This window comes from Glycine max, chromosome 7 (genome assembly GCF_000004515.6).
Source record: "Glycine max cultivar Williams 82 chromosome 7, Glycine_max_v4.0, whole genome shotgun sequence".
NCBI lineage: Eukaryota > Viridiplantae > Streptophyta > Magnoliopsida > Fabales > Fabaceae > Glycine > Glycine max.
In genome coordinates this window covers 40,926,312-40,945,963 of record NC_038243.2, presented here as the reverse complement: position 1 = coordinate 40,945,963, position 19,652 = coordinate 40,926,312, and the positions used below count along the sequence as shown (strand labels likewise).

General features: G+C 39.7%; 3 protein-coding genes across 3 annotated transcripts; 1 reads left to right on the top strand and 2 right to left on the bottom strand.

Annotated features, from left to right (window-relative positions):
• The first annotated feature begins 999 nt into the window (after positions 1–999).
• Positions 1,000–3,838, top strand: LOC100817584 (transmembrane emp24 domain-containing protein). Its single transcript, NM_001255662.3, has 4 exons — positions 1,000–1,409; positions 1,533–1,742; positions 3,192–3,268; positions 3,533–3,838. Exons 1-4 carry the CDS (start codon positions 1,176–1,178, stop codon positions 3,675–3,677), a joined length of 666 nt encoding a protein of 221 aa, NP_001242591.2. The 5' UTR covers positions 1,000–1,175; the 3' UTR covers positions 3,678–3,838.
• Positions 3,839–10,255: 6,417 nt separating this feature from the next.
• LOC100807419 (uncharacterized) lies at positions 10,256–17,390 on the bottom strand. Its single transcript, XM_003528527.2, has 2 exons — positions 14,006–17,390; positions 10,256–13,721 (listed from the first exon to the last, which is right to left on the bottom strand). Exons 1-2 carry the CDS (start codon positions 17,350–17,352, stop codon positions 10,256–10,258), a joined length of 6,813 nt encoding a protein of 2,270 aa, XP_003528575.1. The 5' UTR covers positions 17,353–17,390.
• Positions 17,391–17,690: 300 nt separating this feature from the next.
• Positions 17,691–19,133, bottom strand: LOC102666326 (uncharacterized). Its single transcript, XM_006584365.1, has one exon. The coding sequence runs from the start codon at positions 19,131–19,133 to the stop codon at positions 17,691–17,693; it is 1,443 nt and encodes a 480-aa protein (XP_006584428.1).
• Positions 19,134–19,652: the final 519 nt, after the last annotated feature.

The window sequence follows — 19,652 nt, the reverse complement described above, 5'->3', positions numbered from 1 at the left end:
AGTCTCACCACCAACGACATGCCTTCACGTTTGACAAACGGTTCGTGGTAGGGGGGCACTTTAGTGAGACGCTGGACGACATCCATGAAGTCATTGGGGGTGACTTAGATGACTTTGGAGGAAACAAAATAGATTATGACTTTAAGAGGGGTGGATGGGCCCTTGGAGTTGAAGCTCTTACTTCAACAACCAGGTTCTGCCAACGAGAAATTCTGATGAACATCAAGATTCAAGTTGTCGAGCCATGTATCTCACTCGACTTTGGAGTGAAAATGTGAGGGTTTGAAAATATAGGTTTAGCTATGTTAAAACGATGGGGAAGATGACGTGTATTTTTTAATTGAGTTGACATAAATTCATTGGTCAGACAAGAATTAAGGACAGAGATAAAGGATAGATAATTTTAATCTATTTCTACAAATTCACGTACTTATTCAACTACTAAACTTCTTTAATAATGACATTAATTATTTAAAATTAAAATCATCTTTTTATGATAAAAATAATATAACAAGTAAGTAATATTTGTTAAAATAATTTTTTTAATTATTATAAAAAATATTTTACATTATCTATTTCTTTCTTTTTTATTATTTTATATTTATTTAAATAAATTATTTTTAACATATATTTAATTTTTTTTGTTAAAGTATGTTAATAAACTTATATTTTAAGATAATTCATAACTATATAACTTGTTAATGTATTGCAATTAAGAAACAAATAAATATACATTAATAAACCCCAAAAACATAACCTCATATTAGTATATTTTAAGATAATTTTTGGTTATAAGTTATTAATGCATAAAATTTATTTATTTGTTTCTATGCATCAAAATGTTTTTATTTTATTTTATTTTTTTAATCATTTATTTTCCATCTAGTTTCTTTCTTTCTTCTCCAAGTCACTCCTCGTGCACCCGAAACCGGGCATTCGAGTATGAAAAATAATACGTGTATCATCCAATAAAATACCACCACGTAAGATCCAAACCTTGACCTCCTCGCTGTTCTCTTCACCAGAGTGGTTGGCATTGGCACCTTGTTTGGTTGCACACTTCAATTATCTTACCATTATTAAATTCTCATCATCTCTCTCAGCTAAATCTTCTTCTCCACCATCTCTTCGCCCATAACCTAATTAGTGCTCAATCACAAAACATCAATTTCTCTATGATCATGATGATGATGATGGGTTCAAACACAAAACCCCTTGTGCACCTTTCTCTTCTAATTTTGGTTCTCTTTTCTTCTTCAACCGAATCCCTCAGATTCGAACTCCAATCTGGGCACACCAAATGCATCTCCGAGGACATCAAGAGCAATTCCATGACCGTGGGCAAGTACCAAATTGTTAACTCCAACGAGGGTCAGCCTCTTCCCGATTCCCACAGAGTCACCGTCAGGGTACTGCAACAACAAAAAAATAATAAAAATTGAAACTTTTTACTACCCAGTATCGAATCAGATCGTGTTCTGTGATTTTTGGTTAATGGGTCTTTTTTTTTTGTTTCTTTTGTTTGGGGTTAGGTGACTTCGTCTTATGGGAACAACTATCACTACGGGGATCGCGTTCAGACGGGGCATTTTGCGTTTGCGGCAGTGGAGGCTGGAGATTACATGACTTGCTTTTGGGCTGTGGATCACAACCCTGTGGAAACGTTGACTGTGGATTTTGATTGGAAAACGGGTGTTGCAGCCAAGGATTGGTCTAATGTTGCTAAAAAAGGCCAAGTTGATGTGAGTGCTAAGTAGAGTAGTCACTGCTATGTGTCACTTAACTAGTTAATTTGGTTGTTGAGTATAGTGTTGTTTCCTTGGTGTCTTTTTGTGGGGGTGGGTGTTAATTTTGTGGTATTGTGATTTGTGCCCTCTAGTATGATAGGTTCCATCTAGTTTTGCTGCTGAAAATTTTGGAAAAGAAAAAATAGAATTTGTGTTTCGCTAGATTTACTTGTTAGTAGTTTTCTAAGGAGAGCTTATTTGGACTAAATTCAGTGTTACTATGTGGTATTTGTGCTTGTGTCAAGATTATTTGAGGCTAGGATGTTTTACATGGTACTTGATCTGGTTCTTGATGATTAGGAATTTGAAATTGTAGAAAGTTGCTGCTGATGGGGCCGGCCTCCACCCATGATACAACAGCTGCAATTGTAGTTGCGGACCACAATTTAAAACCTTGATTAGGAGTACACTTGGTATTAGCGTGTGTGCTTCAGGGAAAAATTCAAATTAATAAACAAGTAGGACAAGTAGCTCAAGTAGTTTTGTATTGTATATCAATTTTTGCTTTTCTAATTTAGTGATGGGAGGAAGTTGTTAAGAGAGATTTCATGGTAAATAATTTTAATAAGGATGTTGTGTTGCGTGATCTATGTAGTGGATCTCACCTAGTAGGATAAGACTTTTGTTGTTGTCGTTGATTGTGTTTCTCATGTACATCCAAGGAAATTAAAGGTTGACTCTTTTAGTCCATCCCATAGCTTATGCAGCATATCTGATATGAGGCGAATGTATCCTATGTGAGATTTACTGGCTGAAGCTCAATCTAATCTGATTGACCAAATAGTTTTTTTTTTTTTTTATCGGCAAGTGTTGTTAATTGTTAGTTTTTTTTATCAAATAGTGTCTGACGTCAGTTACCAGTTAGATAGACAGAGATCTGTATTATAATAGGACCAGAGAGTAGCTTTACTGATGAAATTCTTATCATGGTAAAGCCTATAGGGCATGTTTTATTTCTAATTATGGAAAACTTTTTGACTGTATGATATGTATATTGAATGGATAAACGTATCATCCTTGCAAATTTGTAACTCGTTTTCCCTAGTTGTAAATTTTGTTTGCTTTCCACTTATATGATTGATATGTGGTAGTTGGCTCTTTTTGTTGCCAAACAAAAAAGAAAAATAAGTGGCAATTTCACAAATTGGCTTTCTTGAATGGTTGCTAAACTCCAAATGTTGTTTCTGGAGTTCACTGTAATCCTGTGAATATCACTAAGATTTATGCCATATTCGTGAGCAAATCAGAACCCACTCAAAGCCTCCCCATCCAACCCCTTTGCCACTTGAGGCGTAACTGAACTCGTGATTCTTTGATTTTTCATTTACTTGTAATCTTTTCTGACATAATGTTTGGTAAAAGAAAAAAAAATAATCTTACATTGATTTCATTCACCCGTACCAGGTAATGGAGCTAGAGCTAAAGAAGTTGCAGGATACTGTTTCCTCCATTCATGAGGAGATGTTTTATCTTCGTGAAAGGTAAGCATGTCACAATTGCTGAAATGTTTGAATTCAATATATTGACATAGGAAATTATAACAAGCATTATTCTTATTTTTGTCAAAATACTTAAGAAATATATTCTGTAATCGAGTTAAATGACATTGTGTAATCTATGTAACCGTCTTCAGTTAGTATGATAAGGCTTTGTAGTTGATGTACTTAGTTAAATACATTGACATGGGATATTGTAACAATCACTATTCACTTTTTTTACTATTGTTTTACTTTTTTTATTTTCAGAGAAGAAGAAATGCAGGAACTCAACAGAACAACCAACAGCAGAATGTTCTGGTTGAGTTTGCTTTCGCTCTTTGTCTGTTTATCCGTAGCAGGGATGCAACTATGGCACTTGAAGACCTTCTTCGAGAAAAAGAAACTTATTTAAAATTTTGTGATAGTTTTTTTACATTTTTCTTATGTGCTCTTGTAACATATACCAGCATTAATTTATCCAAAGGATACGCATAACGGTAGTCAGTATAATCTCAGAATATTTCCTTTGTTAAACGCAAATCAGAGTTATGGCAACACGAGTTTCAGAGGAAATGTTGGCGTTCTTCAGTTTAGGGCCTTTTTTCGTTTTCTTGTTTTAAATTTTAAATAAAAAACCATTAAGATGTGGGAATACTTCGGGAATCTTATTGGGGAGTCAAATATTCTAATTATGATGATTACCTTGTAGATGATTATGCAACACAACATATATTCCCACCTCAAATCAAATCAGAGGGTGAGTGAATAGATTTCCAAAGTATGTATTTAACATTCCATTTCTTGTGGTAGGCACTTCAAAAATAATTTTGAATAAGAAGAGGCCACTAATGAGTAGAATTATTTTTCAATTCAGTTTTCTCTTTGGAGTTGACTATTAACAACCTTATGTACAATTGTGTTGTTCATTATCATTGTCATTATTATTATTGTAACTTATGTTATTGTAACTACTACCACTTTCACATGGAGATAATAGTTTCAGCGGTAGTCAAAAAACAAGTTAAATTCAAGTTCTATAATTTTTTTAAGTTAAATTTTAAATTTAATTTTCTTAAATAGATGTATTCTTTTACAATTACTTTAATATATTTTTTAGCATATTAATTATAGTCTTCAGTAATAAAAAAAAAAGAGCATATTAATTATGGTCTAATTTTAATGGTGTATAGATTAGACTTTATTGAGAAAAGTAAGGTTGAATCAATGGATAATCTTTATAGTTTACCCTTTAAATGGGATTAATTTTTCACAAGTTAAACAAGTTAACTTGTCAATTATTTGTACCTTATCTATTGTAAGTTACATAAGTTAGATTTAGGGGTTTATAAATAATTAAAGTTTTTAAGATCAGTTATTTGTGCCTTAGTAAGAAATTTGTCAAAAGAAAAAATAATTAAATTTTGAGCTAAAAATTAATATATTTTTAAGATTTACAAGCTTAGTATGTGTGCATTGTACCAGTCTTAAATTTATATTTTATAATTTATATGAGTAATTTTTTATATTTATTTTTAATTTGTAATATCTTATTAATTATCTAGTTTAAATTTTAATAAATGTATGTTAGTAGATATGTCAATAAATATTTAAATATATTTTTATATACACACATATTCCAAAAAAAAATTATTATTGGAGGTATATCAAATAGGTATTCGACAAGGTCAATAATCTCTATTCGGTCCTGTCCAATAGGTATTCAACACAAGAAGACCTTAACCGCCCCAACAACATAGTAGTTAAACCCATGATAAAACAAGACGATTTTATTGAGGAGAAAGAAATATTTAGGTTGCTTAACCCTCATTTAAAAAGTAATCCTTGTATGAAAGCCCACGATCCAAGGCCCACAAAGGTTTGTATGAAAAGGGGGAAACCCTCAAGTAAAAACCCCCCATTCAATTCTTAGCATTACACTCACCTTTGCCTATCTATACTTATTGCTCACAGTCGAACACTTCCTTATTAAGTTTCCTTGACGCCTACTCAAGCTACAATCAAATTAGGGTGAGCCTGATACATGAAGACAAGACAAAATCTATAACCAATTCAACAAACTATTACTACAAAGTTATGCCATTTAGACTAAAAGATGTCAGAGCTACCTATCATCGACTAATGGACAAGATATCTAGCGCACAACTAGGCCGAAACCTAGAGGTATGTGTCGCGGTGATTTTTGGATATCAAGCTATTGATTAGCGTTGACTCGCAATTTTAAGATCACCACCGATCTTTTATTTTTCCGAAGAAAAGGGAGAAAGCTCGAAAAACCCTATTTTTTGAGAGATCAAAGGTCCGGGGGTTGGTTACGCAAAGGGAAGGTACTAGCACCCTAAACGTCTATAGTACTCTATAGGAACCTCTTGCTTATTTTATCTTTATGCTAAATTGATTATTTGTTTGGAAATAAATGCTTAAGTGTGAAAAGATTAAAGAGATAGGTTTAAAAGAAAGGAGAAAAAAGTTTTTGTTTATTTTTATTGATTTGGAAAGACAAAGTCTTTTGCCTACATACCCGAATGGGATCAAAATCATGTAGTTCGGGGTAAAAATCCGAGTGGTTGGTTTTGATTGATTTTAAAGTTCGAAAAAAAAGAAGAGTTTAGGAAAGATAAGAGGCCGAAAAGGCATAGAAGAAATAAAAGAAGTGAGTTCAATTGATTTTAAATTGGAAAAAAGGTTTTGATTGATTAAAGATTGATTAAAGATTTGATTAAGAAAGAATAAAGATTGACCCCCTTTTTTTTGAAATTTTGATTATGGAAAGTTTTTGGGTTTTGACTTTTTTTCTTTTTGATCTTTAGTTATGCAAAGATAAGTCTAAACGCGCCGGATCCCTTAAAATGACGTTGGATCGAGTGAGGGTCCTTTTCCTCGGATACGGTTCAAATTACATGATCGTCCTCGGCAGAAAACATAAAAATAAATGTGAGTGTCGGTGCAGATTCTCATTTTTTATTTACATTGGACCTAGATACATTCTAATTGGCAATAAAATGAAAATGCTTCAAAGTAAATATGCTAAAAAGGAAATAAAAATGCATGTAATGCAAAACAATAAATAAATATGACGCGTAAAATAAATAAAGAAAAATAAAAATGCAAGTCATAAAATAAATATGATGCTGAAAATAAAACGAAAGTAAAAATGCAATACAGAAAATAAACATGATGCTAAAAAAAAGCAAGATATGAAAAAAAAAAAAAAAAAAAAATAAAACAAAACAAGGCAAAAATAAATAGGGTACATAAAATAAAAAGAAAATAAAAGTGCAAGACAAAAATAAATATGGAGCTGGAAAAAAAAAATAAAATGCAAGACAAACAATTAAATATGGTGCTGGAAAATATATAAAGAAAATAAAAAAAATGCGAGGCATAAAATAAAAAATGCAAGACATAAAATAAATATGGCGCGTAAAAAAAAAAAAAAAAAAAAAAAAAAAAAAGAAGAAGAAGAAGGGGGTGCAGTACGGAAGAGGGGAGGTGAGAGTAGGAATCAGAAAAAAAGAAGAAGAAGAGAAAAAAGAAGGTGGGCCAGAGATGAGTCCAACGGGCCAGAAGGGGAGAACCGGACCAGTTTGGTTCAAGGAAAAAACCGAACCGGTCCAGCCTCTATATAAGGGCTTGGGGCCGGTTTTTTCATTTTTAAAAGCTCTTTCTCTCTCTTCTTCATTTTTCTCTCTTCTCTTTCCTCCTTTCTGAAGTTCCCTGCGGCCATGAACATCCCCCGGCGCGGCGGCCGCTGGCGGCGCCACCGTGCCGGAGTATCTCAAGTCCCCTTTTTTTTTTAAAAAAAAACCTCTCGAACCCTCTTCCCTCACTCGTTATGAATCTGAGGTTCGTTTTCAAAAAACTTGACACGGCAAGCCTAGATCTAAACTCAAAACGGATGGGATCCTACCCTTTTCTTTCGCGTTTGGCTGGGCTGAAATGGTTTTGGGCTGGTAACTGGTGAGTTAGGACCGTGTAGTGTATGGTTCTGGATTCGTATTATTTTGGTTCATGCCGATTCGGTTTCCGTGATCTGTGTGACGATTGGGGTACAAATCGTGTGATTTGTGGTTATGGAATACGAATCTGTGGTGTTGAATGTGTTTTGGATTTTGATTCTGTTGGTTTTTTTTGTGGTTGATTTGTACGGATTTGTGAAACGGTGGTGGGTGGTGGCCTGAGGGAGGCTGCGTTGGTGGTTTGTGGTGGCTTGGCTATTCCGGCACTCTGACTGTCCGTATTCACTCCTGACACGCACAGTAATTAATGCAGTATTTAAAGGACAGAATTAGGGTAAAAAAAAACGAAGCGCCCCTCTGGGCCTGGACCAAAAAGGACCGAAAAGAAGAAAAAGGAAAAAAGGAAAGGAAAAAAACAAAATATAAAACAGCAAAATAAAATAAAATAAAATAAAATAAAAATAAAATAATAAAAAGAAGATACTAATAACGATATTAATAAAAACGAAAATAATAAAAACACTTAATAAAAGGAAAAAAGAAGAAAATAATAAATAAGAAAAAAAAAAGAATAAAAAAATAAAGTAAATAAATGAATAAAAAACGGTCGTCTTCGAAACAAAAATGAGGTATTTTAAAATACCTCCCTGCCGAAATTTCATCTGAAACGACGGAAATTTCCGGCTTAAAAGACGAGAAAAAAGAATTAAAAAACGGGTCAAAAATGGGGTATGACAGATGCCCCTATTTAAGTCTCTTCGTTACGGAGATTTAAAAGTGAAACTTTTAAAGCGACGGGTCGAAGAGATTTAAATACAGAGTACACCATTTTTGACCAATTCAACTGCAAAATGCTATGAATGCACTGTTATGCATGTAATGTTGCGAATGCTTGCGATGCAAGTATGAATGCAAGACGAGGAAAATGGCTCGACTGGGAATAACAAAATAAAATGATACCCGATTTTGTTAAAGAAACGGGGTCCGACTGGGGATCACATGGTTTTACTGGGGATAAATGTCAGCTGTTCGGGTTGACGACGAACTGCCACTGACGACAAAGGAACAAAGATAAATGTCAGATGTTTATTGCCGAACTATCCAACTGACCAGAATCGAAGATAAATGTCAACTGTTCGGGTTATTGCCGAACTAGTCAACTGACAAGAAACAAAGATAAATATCAACTATCCGGGTTATTGCCGAGCTAGCCAACTGATAATAAACAAAGATAAATGTTAACTGTCCGGGTTATTGCCGAGCTAGCCAACTGATAAGAAACAAAGATAAATGTTAACTGTCCGGGTTATTGCCGAGCTAGCCAACTGATAAGAAACAAAGATAAATGTTAACTGTACGGGTTATTGCCGAACTAGTCTACTGACAAGAAACAAAGATAAATGTCAACTGTTCGGGTTATTGCCGAACTAGTCAACTGATAAGAAACAAAGATAAATGTCAACTGTTCGGGTTATTGCCGAACTAGTCAACTGATAAGAAACAAAGATAAATGTCAACTGTTCGGGTTATTGCCGAACTAGTCAACTGACAAGAAACAAAGATAAATGTCAACTGTCCGGGTTATTGCCAAACTAGTCAACTGATAAGAAACAAAGATAAATGTCAACTGTTCGGGTTATTGCCGAACTAGTCAATTGATAAGAAAGAGAGGCAACTGATGCACAAGCTGTTCATTAAAGAAATTACCACTTGGCGGAGAGAGGGCGACATCCTTGGATCAGACACACTGGGGATGACACTTGGAGAAATAGAGGGTTACAAATTATTCATGATTGATTGAAGTGAAAAGATGATTGAAGCAAGACTCATGATGGTTAATGCAGCCATGTATGCATGATATTGTCTTTATTGTATATGCATGAATGTGTATATGCATGAATGTATGAATGCCTGAATAACGACACGACTTGTATGACCGTATGGAGGATTGACTTGTATGATTGTGTGGATGATAAATTTGGTGGAACAAGATTGGACAGGTAAGATTGAAAGTGACCCGACGTCGTATCACAAACACTCGGCAATCTTCAATGGGGATGATGCCACTAGGACATACCAAAATAGTGACGGGGTAAAGCCCGGCATATGCAGCAACTGATGGGGAATAAACATTTCTTGGGGAGAACGTACCAATCCAAAAAAACATGGTAGAAGAGCTGGTGCTTCTGTGGTCATGCTTATTTTGTTTTGTCTTATTTTTTGAGTCCCTAATTTTTGCATGGACCGCCCTTTCGGGTTTTCGATCCACCGAGACGCTCATTTTTGCCTAAGCCGCCCTTTCGGATTTCCAACTTACCGAGCTCTTTTCTTTTCCCCTTTTTTTTTTTTTTTTTTTTTTTTTTTTTTTAAAAAAAAACAATTGACCACGTGCAACCTGCAAGGTTTATCCATTCCTAGGGTAGCTGTTGACGCACCCTTCACCTATTCACGAGTTCAAAGTGTTTTGTTGTTTGTGCTTCTAAAAAAAAAACATGAAAGAAAATTTATGATTTTGAGAAATATTTCGTTTCAAATGCTACCATAAAAAAGGAAAGGTTTTATAAGCTGAATAAATGAGAATTCCAAATGAAAGGCAACAGGCTCAAATTTATTTGAAAGAGTGGTGACCTGCCAATGGCATGGCTCCACTGATCTTACAAAGTTTGGAAAATGGTAAATATAAATCGAAGGTTCATTGAACACAATAACCGTTGTTCCCTCTGACAACCTTGAATTCCACTGTTTGGATGCTTCAGATTCAGGGTCTCCTTGACATTCCATTGTGCCCCCAAATGAACGAAGATCATCTCGATGCAGTTACTTTGTCTTTCGATCCTTAACTTTTGCATAGATCGCCCTTTCGGGTTTTCGACCTATCAGGCTGATTATTTTTCTGTTTGATGTCTCTAATTTTTGCCTGGGCCGCCCTTTCGGGTTTTCGACCCACCGAGACGCTCATTTTTGCCTAAGCCGCCCTTTCGGGTTTTCGACTTACCGAGCTGTTCTTTTATTTTTAGACAAAATATTTCTTGACTGCATCCGCATTCACGGGACGAGGGAGCTCATCCCCATCCATAGTCGTAAGAGTCAGTGCACCACCAGAGAAAGTTCTCTTGACGACATATGGGCCTTCGTAATTAGGCGTCCACTTGCCCCTAGAGTCGGGTTGGAAAGATAAAACCTTCTTGAGCACAAGATCTCCTTCTTGAAACACACGAGGACGAACCTTCTTGTCGAAAGCTTGCTTCATCCTCTGTTGATAAAGTTGCCCGTGGCACAAGGCCTTCATGCGTTTTTCTTCAATTAGATTCAACTGATCATATCTGCTTTGGCACCACTCAGCTTCTGATAACTGGGCCTCCATTATAACTCTCATTGATGGAATCTCAATCTCCACAGGGAGTACTGCTTCCGTGCCATACACCAAAGAAAAAGGGGTTGCCCCTGTTGAGGTACGCACTGAAGTGCGATACCCATGCAAAGCATACGGTAACATCTCGTGCCAGTCTTTGTATGTGACCACCATCTTCTGCACTATCTTCTTGATATTCTTGTTTGCAGCTTCAACTGCGCCATTCATCTGAGGTCTGTAAGGAGAAGAATTGTGATGCTCAATTTTGAACTCTTCACACAAATCTTTCATCATCTTGTTGTTCAAGTTCGTTCCATTATCCGTAATGATTCTGTTGGGCACACCATAACGGCAGATGATCTGATTCTTGATAAAGCGGACCACAACTTGCTTAGTCACATTTGCATAAGATGCTGCTTCAACCCACTTGGTGAAGTAATCAATAGCCACTAGAATGAAACAATGCCCGTTTGAAGCTTTCGGTTCGATTCTACCAATCATATCGATGCCCCACATAGAGAAGGGCCACGGAGAAGAAAGAACATTAAGTGGAGTTGGTGGTACATGAATTCTGTCAGCATAAATCTGGCATTTGTGGCACTTCCTAGCATGTTTGCAACAATCTGTCTCCATCGACATCCAGTAGTAACCTGCTCTCAACAACTTCCTTGCCATTGCATGTCCATTGGGATGAGTTCCAAAGGAGCCTTCATGTACCTCATGCATCAAAAATTCTGCTTCTTGCTTATCTACACACCTGAGTAGTACCATGTCAAAGTTTCTTTTGTACAAAACATCCCCATTTAGGAAGAAATTACCAGACAATCTTCTCAAAGTTCTCCTGTCTTTGTTGGATGCTCCAGGTGGATATTCTTGACTTTGGAGGAAACACTTGATATCATGGAACCAGGGCTTATCATCAACAAACTCTTCGACTGCAAACACGTGAGCGGGCTTCTCGAGGCGCTGAATTCTGATTGTTGGCAAATTGTTCCGGTGACTCACTTCGTACATGGAGGATAAAGTTGCTAACGCATCTGCCATCTGGTTCTCATCACGAGGGATGTGGTGAAGCTCCACTTTGTTGAAGAAGGTTAGCAAACGCTTTGCATAATCTTTGTATGGAATCAAGCCGGGGTGGCGAGTTTCCCATTCTCCTTTGATTTGGTTGATTACGAGAGCTGAATCCCCGTAAATGTCAAGGTTCTTGATTCTCAAGTCGATGGCTTTTTCAATGCCCAAGATACATGCTTCATACTCTGCCATATTGTTGGTGCAAACGAACTGTAACCTTGCAGCGAAAGGGAGATGATTACCTTCCGGAGTGATAATAACTGCCCCAATTCCATTGCCAAAGACATTCACGGCTCCATCAAAAATCAAACCCCATCTAGACTCGGGATCCGGACCTTCTCCAAGCAATGGGTCATCACAATCCTCCATCTTCAAGTACATAATCTCTTCATCAGGAAAGTCAAACTTGATGGGTTGATAGTCCTCAATTGGTTGGTGAGCCAAATGATCCGCAAGAACACTCCCCTTAATTGCCTTCTGGGTGCGGTATTTGATATCATACTCGGATAACAACATCTGCCAACGAGCAATTCTTCCTGTCAGAGCGGGTTTCTCAAAGATATACTTGATCGGGTCCATTTTGGATATTAGCCAGGTGGTGTGGTTAATCATGTAGTGACGAAGACGCTTGGCAGCCCAGGCTAGTGCACAACAAGTTTTCTCAAGTAGGGAGTACCTGGACTCACAATCTGTAAACTTCTTGCTCAAGTAGTAGATGGCATGCTCTTTCCTTCCGGTCTCATCCTGTTGTCCAAGCACACAGCCCATAGAATCTTCTAACACAGTCAAGTACATAATCAGAGGCCTTCCTTCAACTGGAGGTATAAGAATTGGAGGTTCTAGCAGATAATTCTTGATACTATCGAAAGCCTTTTGACAGTCTTCGGTCCAAACAACCCCTTGATCTTTTCGAAGCAACTTGAATATAGGTCCGCACGTGGCTGTCATGTGCGAGATGAAACGAGAAATGTAATTTAGACGTCCAAGAAAACCTCTCACTTGTTTCTCTGTTTGTGGAACCGGCATTTCTCTAATGGCCTTGACCTTGTCAGGATCTACTTTAATACCTTTCTGACTGACTATGAAACCCAAGAGTTTTCCAGATCTAACACCAAAGGTACATTTGTTGGGATTCAGTCGAAGTTGGTACTTTCTCAGCCGTTGAAACATCTTCGGCAAGTACTCGACATGTTCTTCTTCAGTGCCTGACTTGACAATCATGTCATCCACGTACACTTCTATCTCTTTGTGCATCATGTCATGAAAGAGGGTGGTCATGCCTCTTTGGTAAGTGGCACCTGCATTTATCAACCCAAAAGGCATTACCCTGTAACAAAAGGTGCCCCAAGGCGTGATGAAAGATGTCTTTTCTCTGTCTTCAACTGCCATCTTGATCTGATTGTACCCAGAGAAACCGTCCATGAAGGAGAAGACCTTGGACTTTGCAGCGCTGTCGACCAATACATCGATGTGAGGTAGAGGAAAGTCATCTTTCGGACTAGCCTTGTTCAAATCCCGGTAGTCAACGCACATCCTGACTTTGCCGTCCCTCTTTGGAACAGGCACTATGTTGGCTAACCATTGAGGATACTCTGATGTGATAAGAAAACCTGCATCGATCTGCTTCTGTACTTCCTCTTTGATCTTGAGAGCCATGTCAGGGTGAGTTCTTCTCAGTTTCTGTTTGACCGGTGGGCATTCGGGCTTCAAAGGCAAACGGTGCTCCACAATACGGGGATCCAAGCCGGGCATATCCTGGTACGACCATGCGAACACATCGGCGTACTCTTTGAGTAATTCAATCACCCTTCGTTTGACAGTTGCCTCAAGCGATGCCCCAATCTTGACTTCCTTCTTATCTTCCTTGGTTCCCAAGTTAATCACCTCTACTACCTCCTCATGAGGCCGAATGGTTTTCTTTTCATATTCCAATAACCGAGCAAGTTCTTCCGGGATTGCATCATCCTCCTCCTCTTCAGCCTCGTAGACAGGAGATTCGAAGTTGGGAGAGAGTGCAGGGTTATTATGTTCAACGGGCTCATGAATGCCTAGTCTGCATATGATTGATGATTGACTTTAGAAAATGAGTGAACAATGCAGACTTTTTATAATTAATTGAAATCAGAAAACAAAAATAAAATATTTTGGGTTTTTTGTGTTACCATTTTCCAGAAAGAGCAATAAGCATGGATATCGGGATAAACCACATTTTCCATTAATAAGAGTAGTGCTTGAAACAAAACAGCCCTACATAATTGCGCCTTCGTCCTGGGCAAGACGAAAGGATCTTTTTTTTTTTTGAAAAACAAACAAACAGAAAAAACAAAGACACATTACTTTGATGCATGTACCACTGAAGGGATGTCAACCGCGTCCCAGTTGCGAACAAGTTTTCCAGGTGTGACAAATGCAAGCACTATCTCTTCAGGAACATCTTCCAAGACAGCATTGGCTTCTGGCGAGTTGTTGATGAACCCGGCGCTACAAAAGGTGCTAGTAATGGAGCTTGATCCAACACTGTTCGTTGCGGATCCTGCAGAAGAAGCAAATCCCAGTCCTTCACGGTTTTTACTCTCTAGCAACTGCACAACTTTTCCCCATCCTACACCTGTTCCTTCCTGCACCACTTTCTGTGCGCTCTTCCAAGTAGCAAAAGATACTTCATTTTTCTCTGGCTTTTTACCCTCTACAGTCAGGCCTTGGAAAGAGGTTCCTTCTGTTTCATCAGCACCAATAAAGGAAAAAGCTGACAAATGACTAACCAACAAGGCTTCCTCTCCACTCACAGTGATCAAACTCCCATTTCTGACAAACTTCAGCTTTTGATGCAAGGTGGATGTCACGGCCCCAGCTTCATGGATCCATGGCCTACCCAAAAGGCAACTGTATGCGGCTTGGATATCCATCACCTGGAATGTAATTTGGAAAACAAACGGCCCAATTGTAATGGGCAAATCAACCTCCCCGATAACAGACTTTCTTGATCCATCAAACGCTTTGACAACCACCCCGCTTCTTCTCATGGGAGGCCCCTGGTAGGAAAGTTGATCTAATGTGGATTTGGCCATTACATTCAATGAGGAACCAGTGTCCACAAGTACATTCGACAGAGCATCAGACTTGCAGTTCACCGATATATGTAACGCCAGATTGTGGTTCCTCCCCTCCTCAGGAAGCTCTTCATCACTAAAACTTAAATTATTGCAGGCAGTAATGTTTCCTACTATACTGTCCAATTGATTAACAGTCACGTCCCTCTCCACAAAAGCTTGGTCTAACACCTTCATTAGAGCCTCACGGTGTGCTTCTGAGTTCAATAGCAGAGACAAAATGGATATCTTAGAGGGAGTTTGCAGCAGCTGGTCTACTACTTTATACTCACTCTTCTGGATCAGTTTCAGAATTTCGTCATGATCAGAATTCTTGCTAGTCCCATTGGATTGGCCTACTTCCTTCCTTGTACCGGGGCCGTTCACTGTCACCTGTTTAACTGCCGGATCATTCACTTTCTTTGCAAACAATGTGGGGATAACACGTCCATTCCTCAGAACCTTACTGTCACTAGCAATGTTGTCCACAGAAATCGCAGGAGTTAGAGAGGGCAAAGGCACCTCCTGCCCACCTTCCAACATCGTGGCACTATACTTGTAAGGGACCGCTTTTAGAGAAGCATACGGCATAGGTCCTGGCAAGCTAATCACCAGTGGAGTAGTAGTTGATTCCCCACTGTTATAGCTTATTTCCAACCGCTGAAACTCAGGGGTAATGACGCACACTTCTTTGTCCTTCCTCGTGATGATAAGTTCTGTGCTGTCTATCAGCCCTTGTATGTCCTCTTGTACCTTCGGGCATCCTTTTACATTCACAGGACATATTTCACACGCTGCATGATCATGGTCAAACAGAGCTGCCTCGCACATCTTGATATGTATTGGGACCAGGGGAGTTCGAACGTGCTGGACGTTCAGGATGACACCGTCTTCATCACAATCTTGTATCATGTTGACAGCAGGCCCATGGTTCGGCAGAGGGTTCGCCTGAACATTGGGATTTTGATCTTTAAAGGATAGCAGGTTGGCCCGGACTAGTTTTTGCACTTCATTCTTCAGGACATAGCAGTTTTCAACGTCATGACCTGGGGCCCCTTGGTGGAAAGCGCAGGTTAAATCATGACGAAACCAGGGAGGTAAAACATCTGGTGTACGAGGGGGTGTTCTGACCTGGACAAGGTTTTTGGCGAGCAGGGCGGGGAGTAAGTCAGCATATTTCATTGGGATTGGATCAAAGGTTGTTTTCTGGCGGTTTTGTGAGTGATATGGTTGTTGGGGGGTTTGCGGGCGATTTTGTTGTTTTTGAGGGTATCGTGGCTGATGGTATTGCTGTGGAGGATATTGTTGTGGAGGGTATTGTTGTGGAGGGTATTGTTGTGGAGGGTATTGTTGTGGAGGGTATTGGTAGGGGTAATGTGGCCTTTGTTGGTGATATGATGGGTTTGGGATAGTGGATGCGACATTCGCAACCTGACGATATGGGGTGAAATTCTGCTGAGGCTTACCATGAGCTACCATTCCCACCTCTTGATCTTTCTTCTTCGCAAAGTGGCCTCCAAACTTCTTGGCATTACTTGCGGCAGGGGCACTTTCCCCAGTCAAACGTCCCTCTCGGACACCTTCCTCTAATCTCACCCCCATGTTGACCATTTCGGTGAAGTCTGTTGGTGCACTTGCAACCATTTTCTCGTAATAAAACTGGCTCAGGGTCTTCAGAAATATTTTGGTCATTTCCTTTTCTTCCAACGGCGGGACAATCTGGGCAGCCACTTCCCTCCAACGCTGGGCATACTCCTTGAACGTTTCCTTCTCTTTTTGTGTCATCGCACGGAGTTGATCACGATCTGGGGCCATGTCCAGATTGTACTTATACTGCCGGATGAACGCTTCACCCAGGTCATTGAAAGTACGAATGCTCGCACTGTCCAAATTCATATACCACTTCAGAGCGGCCCCAGTCAGGCTGTCCTGAAAGAAATGAATAAGCAGCTTATGATTGTCAGTATACATGGACATTTTTCGCGCGTACATCACCAAGTGACTGCGGGGACAAGAGTTCCCTTTATACTTCTCGAAGTCTGGCACCTTGAACTTGTGAGGGATAGTAACATTTGGGACCAAGCATAATTCACAGGCGTCCTTCCCGAACAGATCTCTTCCTCGGAGGGCTTCGACTTCCCTTTGCATACCATCAAATCTTTCTTGGAGTTCTTCCATCTTGTCAAAGGCTACAACATTTTCAGCTTGGAAAATTGGTTCAACCTCTTGTTGAATAGTGTGAATCAGTGGAGCTGAATAAGTCATTGCAGCTTGAGGGAAAGAGGTACTGGGTTGCGGAACCGGTGCTGACTGCTGAGCAAAAGGAGGTGGAACTTCAGATACAGCGGGCTGGGGGCTTCCACAGACTGGAGGTGGCATTCCCCATGTACAACCTGGAGGCAAAAAGAGGGGTGGAGAAGTCACTGTAGATAGCGGGGTTGTGCTCACCAAAGGCTGCTCTACAGCAGCGGCGGCAGCTTGAGAGTTCTGGGCTGACAGGAGTGCACTCATCATGGTCGTCAACCTATCCATTCCCTCTCGTAAAGTGGCAACCTCCTCCCTGAGACTCTGATTTTCTTGTTCAACTAAATCCATCCTCTTCCGATTGGCCCTGGTGTTGTAAATGCGAGTTGGTTTGTGGAGAATTCGCCGGGCCACTTTCCTTGGGCGGCGGCTGATTGACTTCCCCCCTTTTGAAGTAGTGAACACAGTGTGAGACTCGATTTAGAAACTATGAATGCAACATGATGCATGCCTATGCTTATGCAAAAAGAAAGGGAACAAATTATTATCGAAGAACTTGTTAAAGAAATTGTAAACATCATAAACTGAAACACTCTTTATTTATTTTATTTTTTTTATTTTTTTATTTTTTACAAGTCAAGAGATTTCGGGAGCTAAAATCTAAACATAAGGTCCTAAGAACTTCAGACTCAAACTCCCGGAGTAGATGGGTCCTCGGAATCTGAATGTGCACGGGAGAACAAGTCCATAAACCTCCTCTTCCTTCTAGCATCTTGGTGGAGCAAAGCGTCTTTCCGACGAAGCAGGTCGTCCTTCTCAATCATCCTCTGGTTCTGGATAAAAATCTCACGGCTCTGTTGGGCTATCTTCCCCTTCAAAGTCTCATTCTCTCGCTCGAGCTCCTGGCATCTCCTCTTCCAAGTTTCTTTTTCTTGCCTTTCTTTGGTTAATTGTTCATGAAACTCTTCCTTAGTGTCAAAGGGGATAGGCAAGGATGATGGTGGGATGGTGGACGATAGGTATCTAGGTAAGCGGTAGGGTAGGCCAAAGCTCTTGGTCCTATCAATAACCCACTGGGTATAAGATTCATGCACATAGTCTGATTTCTTTCCCAACTGACTCCTGTGGAGTCTGCGGATAGCGCTCCAAGCTTGTGCGAATCTTTCCCTTTTGTTCGAGTGATCTCCATGGTTAAGATAGAATTCATTAGTCAAGGCAAGGTTGTTTGGTTTTGTCTTTATCGGGTACCCAAATTGTCGTCGAGCGAGAAGCGGGTTGTAGCTAATTCCGCCACGCATACCCAAAAGAGGTACGTTGGGATATTCACCACAACTCACAATAATCTCTCCAACATCACTAGCTGCTTGGTACCAAACAATGTCAGACGGGTCAAGAGTCATGATTCGGCGAGGCCAAGAAAGTTTGTCATCATTGGTCTTGAAGGCACGGGATTGAGGTAAGTGGGAGGTAAACCACAGATAGAGTAAAGGTGCACAACAAGAAATGGTTCCACGGCCAGCCTGGGTACGGTCATGGATAGAGTGGTAGGTATCGGCGAGTAGAGTGGGTACGGGGTTCTTTGTAAGGAGGATTTTAATGGCATTGATATCGATGAAGTTGTCAATATTTGGGAAGAGTAAAAGGCCATATATAAGGAGGGCTAGGATAGAATGGAAGGCAAGTGTACTAGCTGCTTCAGCAAATATGGAGGCTTGTTGGTAGAGGAAGTGGGTGGGAAGACCTTGGAGGCCTCCTTTAGAGGTAAGGTTTGCTTGGATGATGGAGGTTTTAAGATGGAGAGCGGCTGCGATGTCGGAGGGTTTAGGGGTAGGCTCAAAACCATGGAAAGGTATCTTGTCTGGCACAGGTAAGCCAACTAGGTAGGAGTACTCTTCAAGTGTGGGGACAAGCTGGTAATCGGGAAATGTGAAGCAATGGTAGAGCGGGTCATAGAACTGAACTAGGGTCTCTAGGCATCCCTCCTCAATATCTACTCTAAGAATTCTGAGCAACTTCCCGTGGTGAGCTTGAAAATCAACTGGATCACTTACTAAAGATGCTAGCTCCCTTAATCTCAACAAGTCTGTTTTTTTGAAAAGGTACTTCCTAGTGCTTCTCAGTGGGATGTCCATATCCTACAAAGTTTACAAAAAGCTTGTCTAAGTCCTTCGATAATTTGGATGAAAAAAAAGAGTTTATGCATGGATGCGTGTATGCATGATTATGCCAAAACATGGTGAGGTTAAGTCCAAAATGTTGGAGTTAAGGGTAAACACGCCATTTGGTAAGGACTATGGTTTCATATGTACCTGTATCACGGGTTCTACCAAGTTCCCAAAGTCATTGACCACTTACGAATATTGTCGGATTACGGGACTACTCCCGGTCCAACAACGTCCATAGGAAAGCCTCGTTTGAGTGCAGTATCGCGTATCAACCAATTCAAGACTACTCTTGATTAGCTACCGCACTACGTCCTAAAAGGCCAAGATGGGTTAAAGGTAACTAAAGGTCCTCAACTTCATAGGTCGCTTGAAAATATCAATGCCGGACACGACTACTCATGCCAACATAGTAATACTCCCAAGATCCCTCCATTGAGCGGGGTTATCACATGTGCCACATCCGAAACTCACTCTCGGAAAGACACT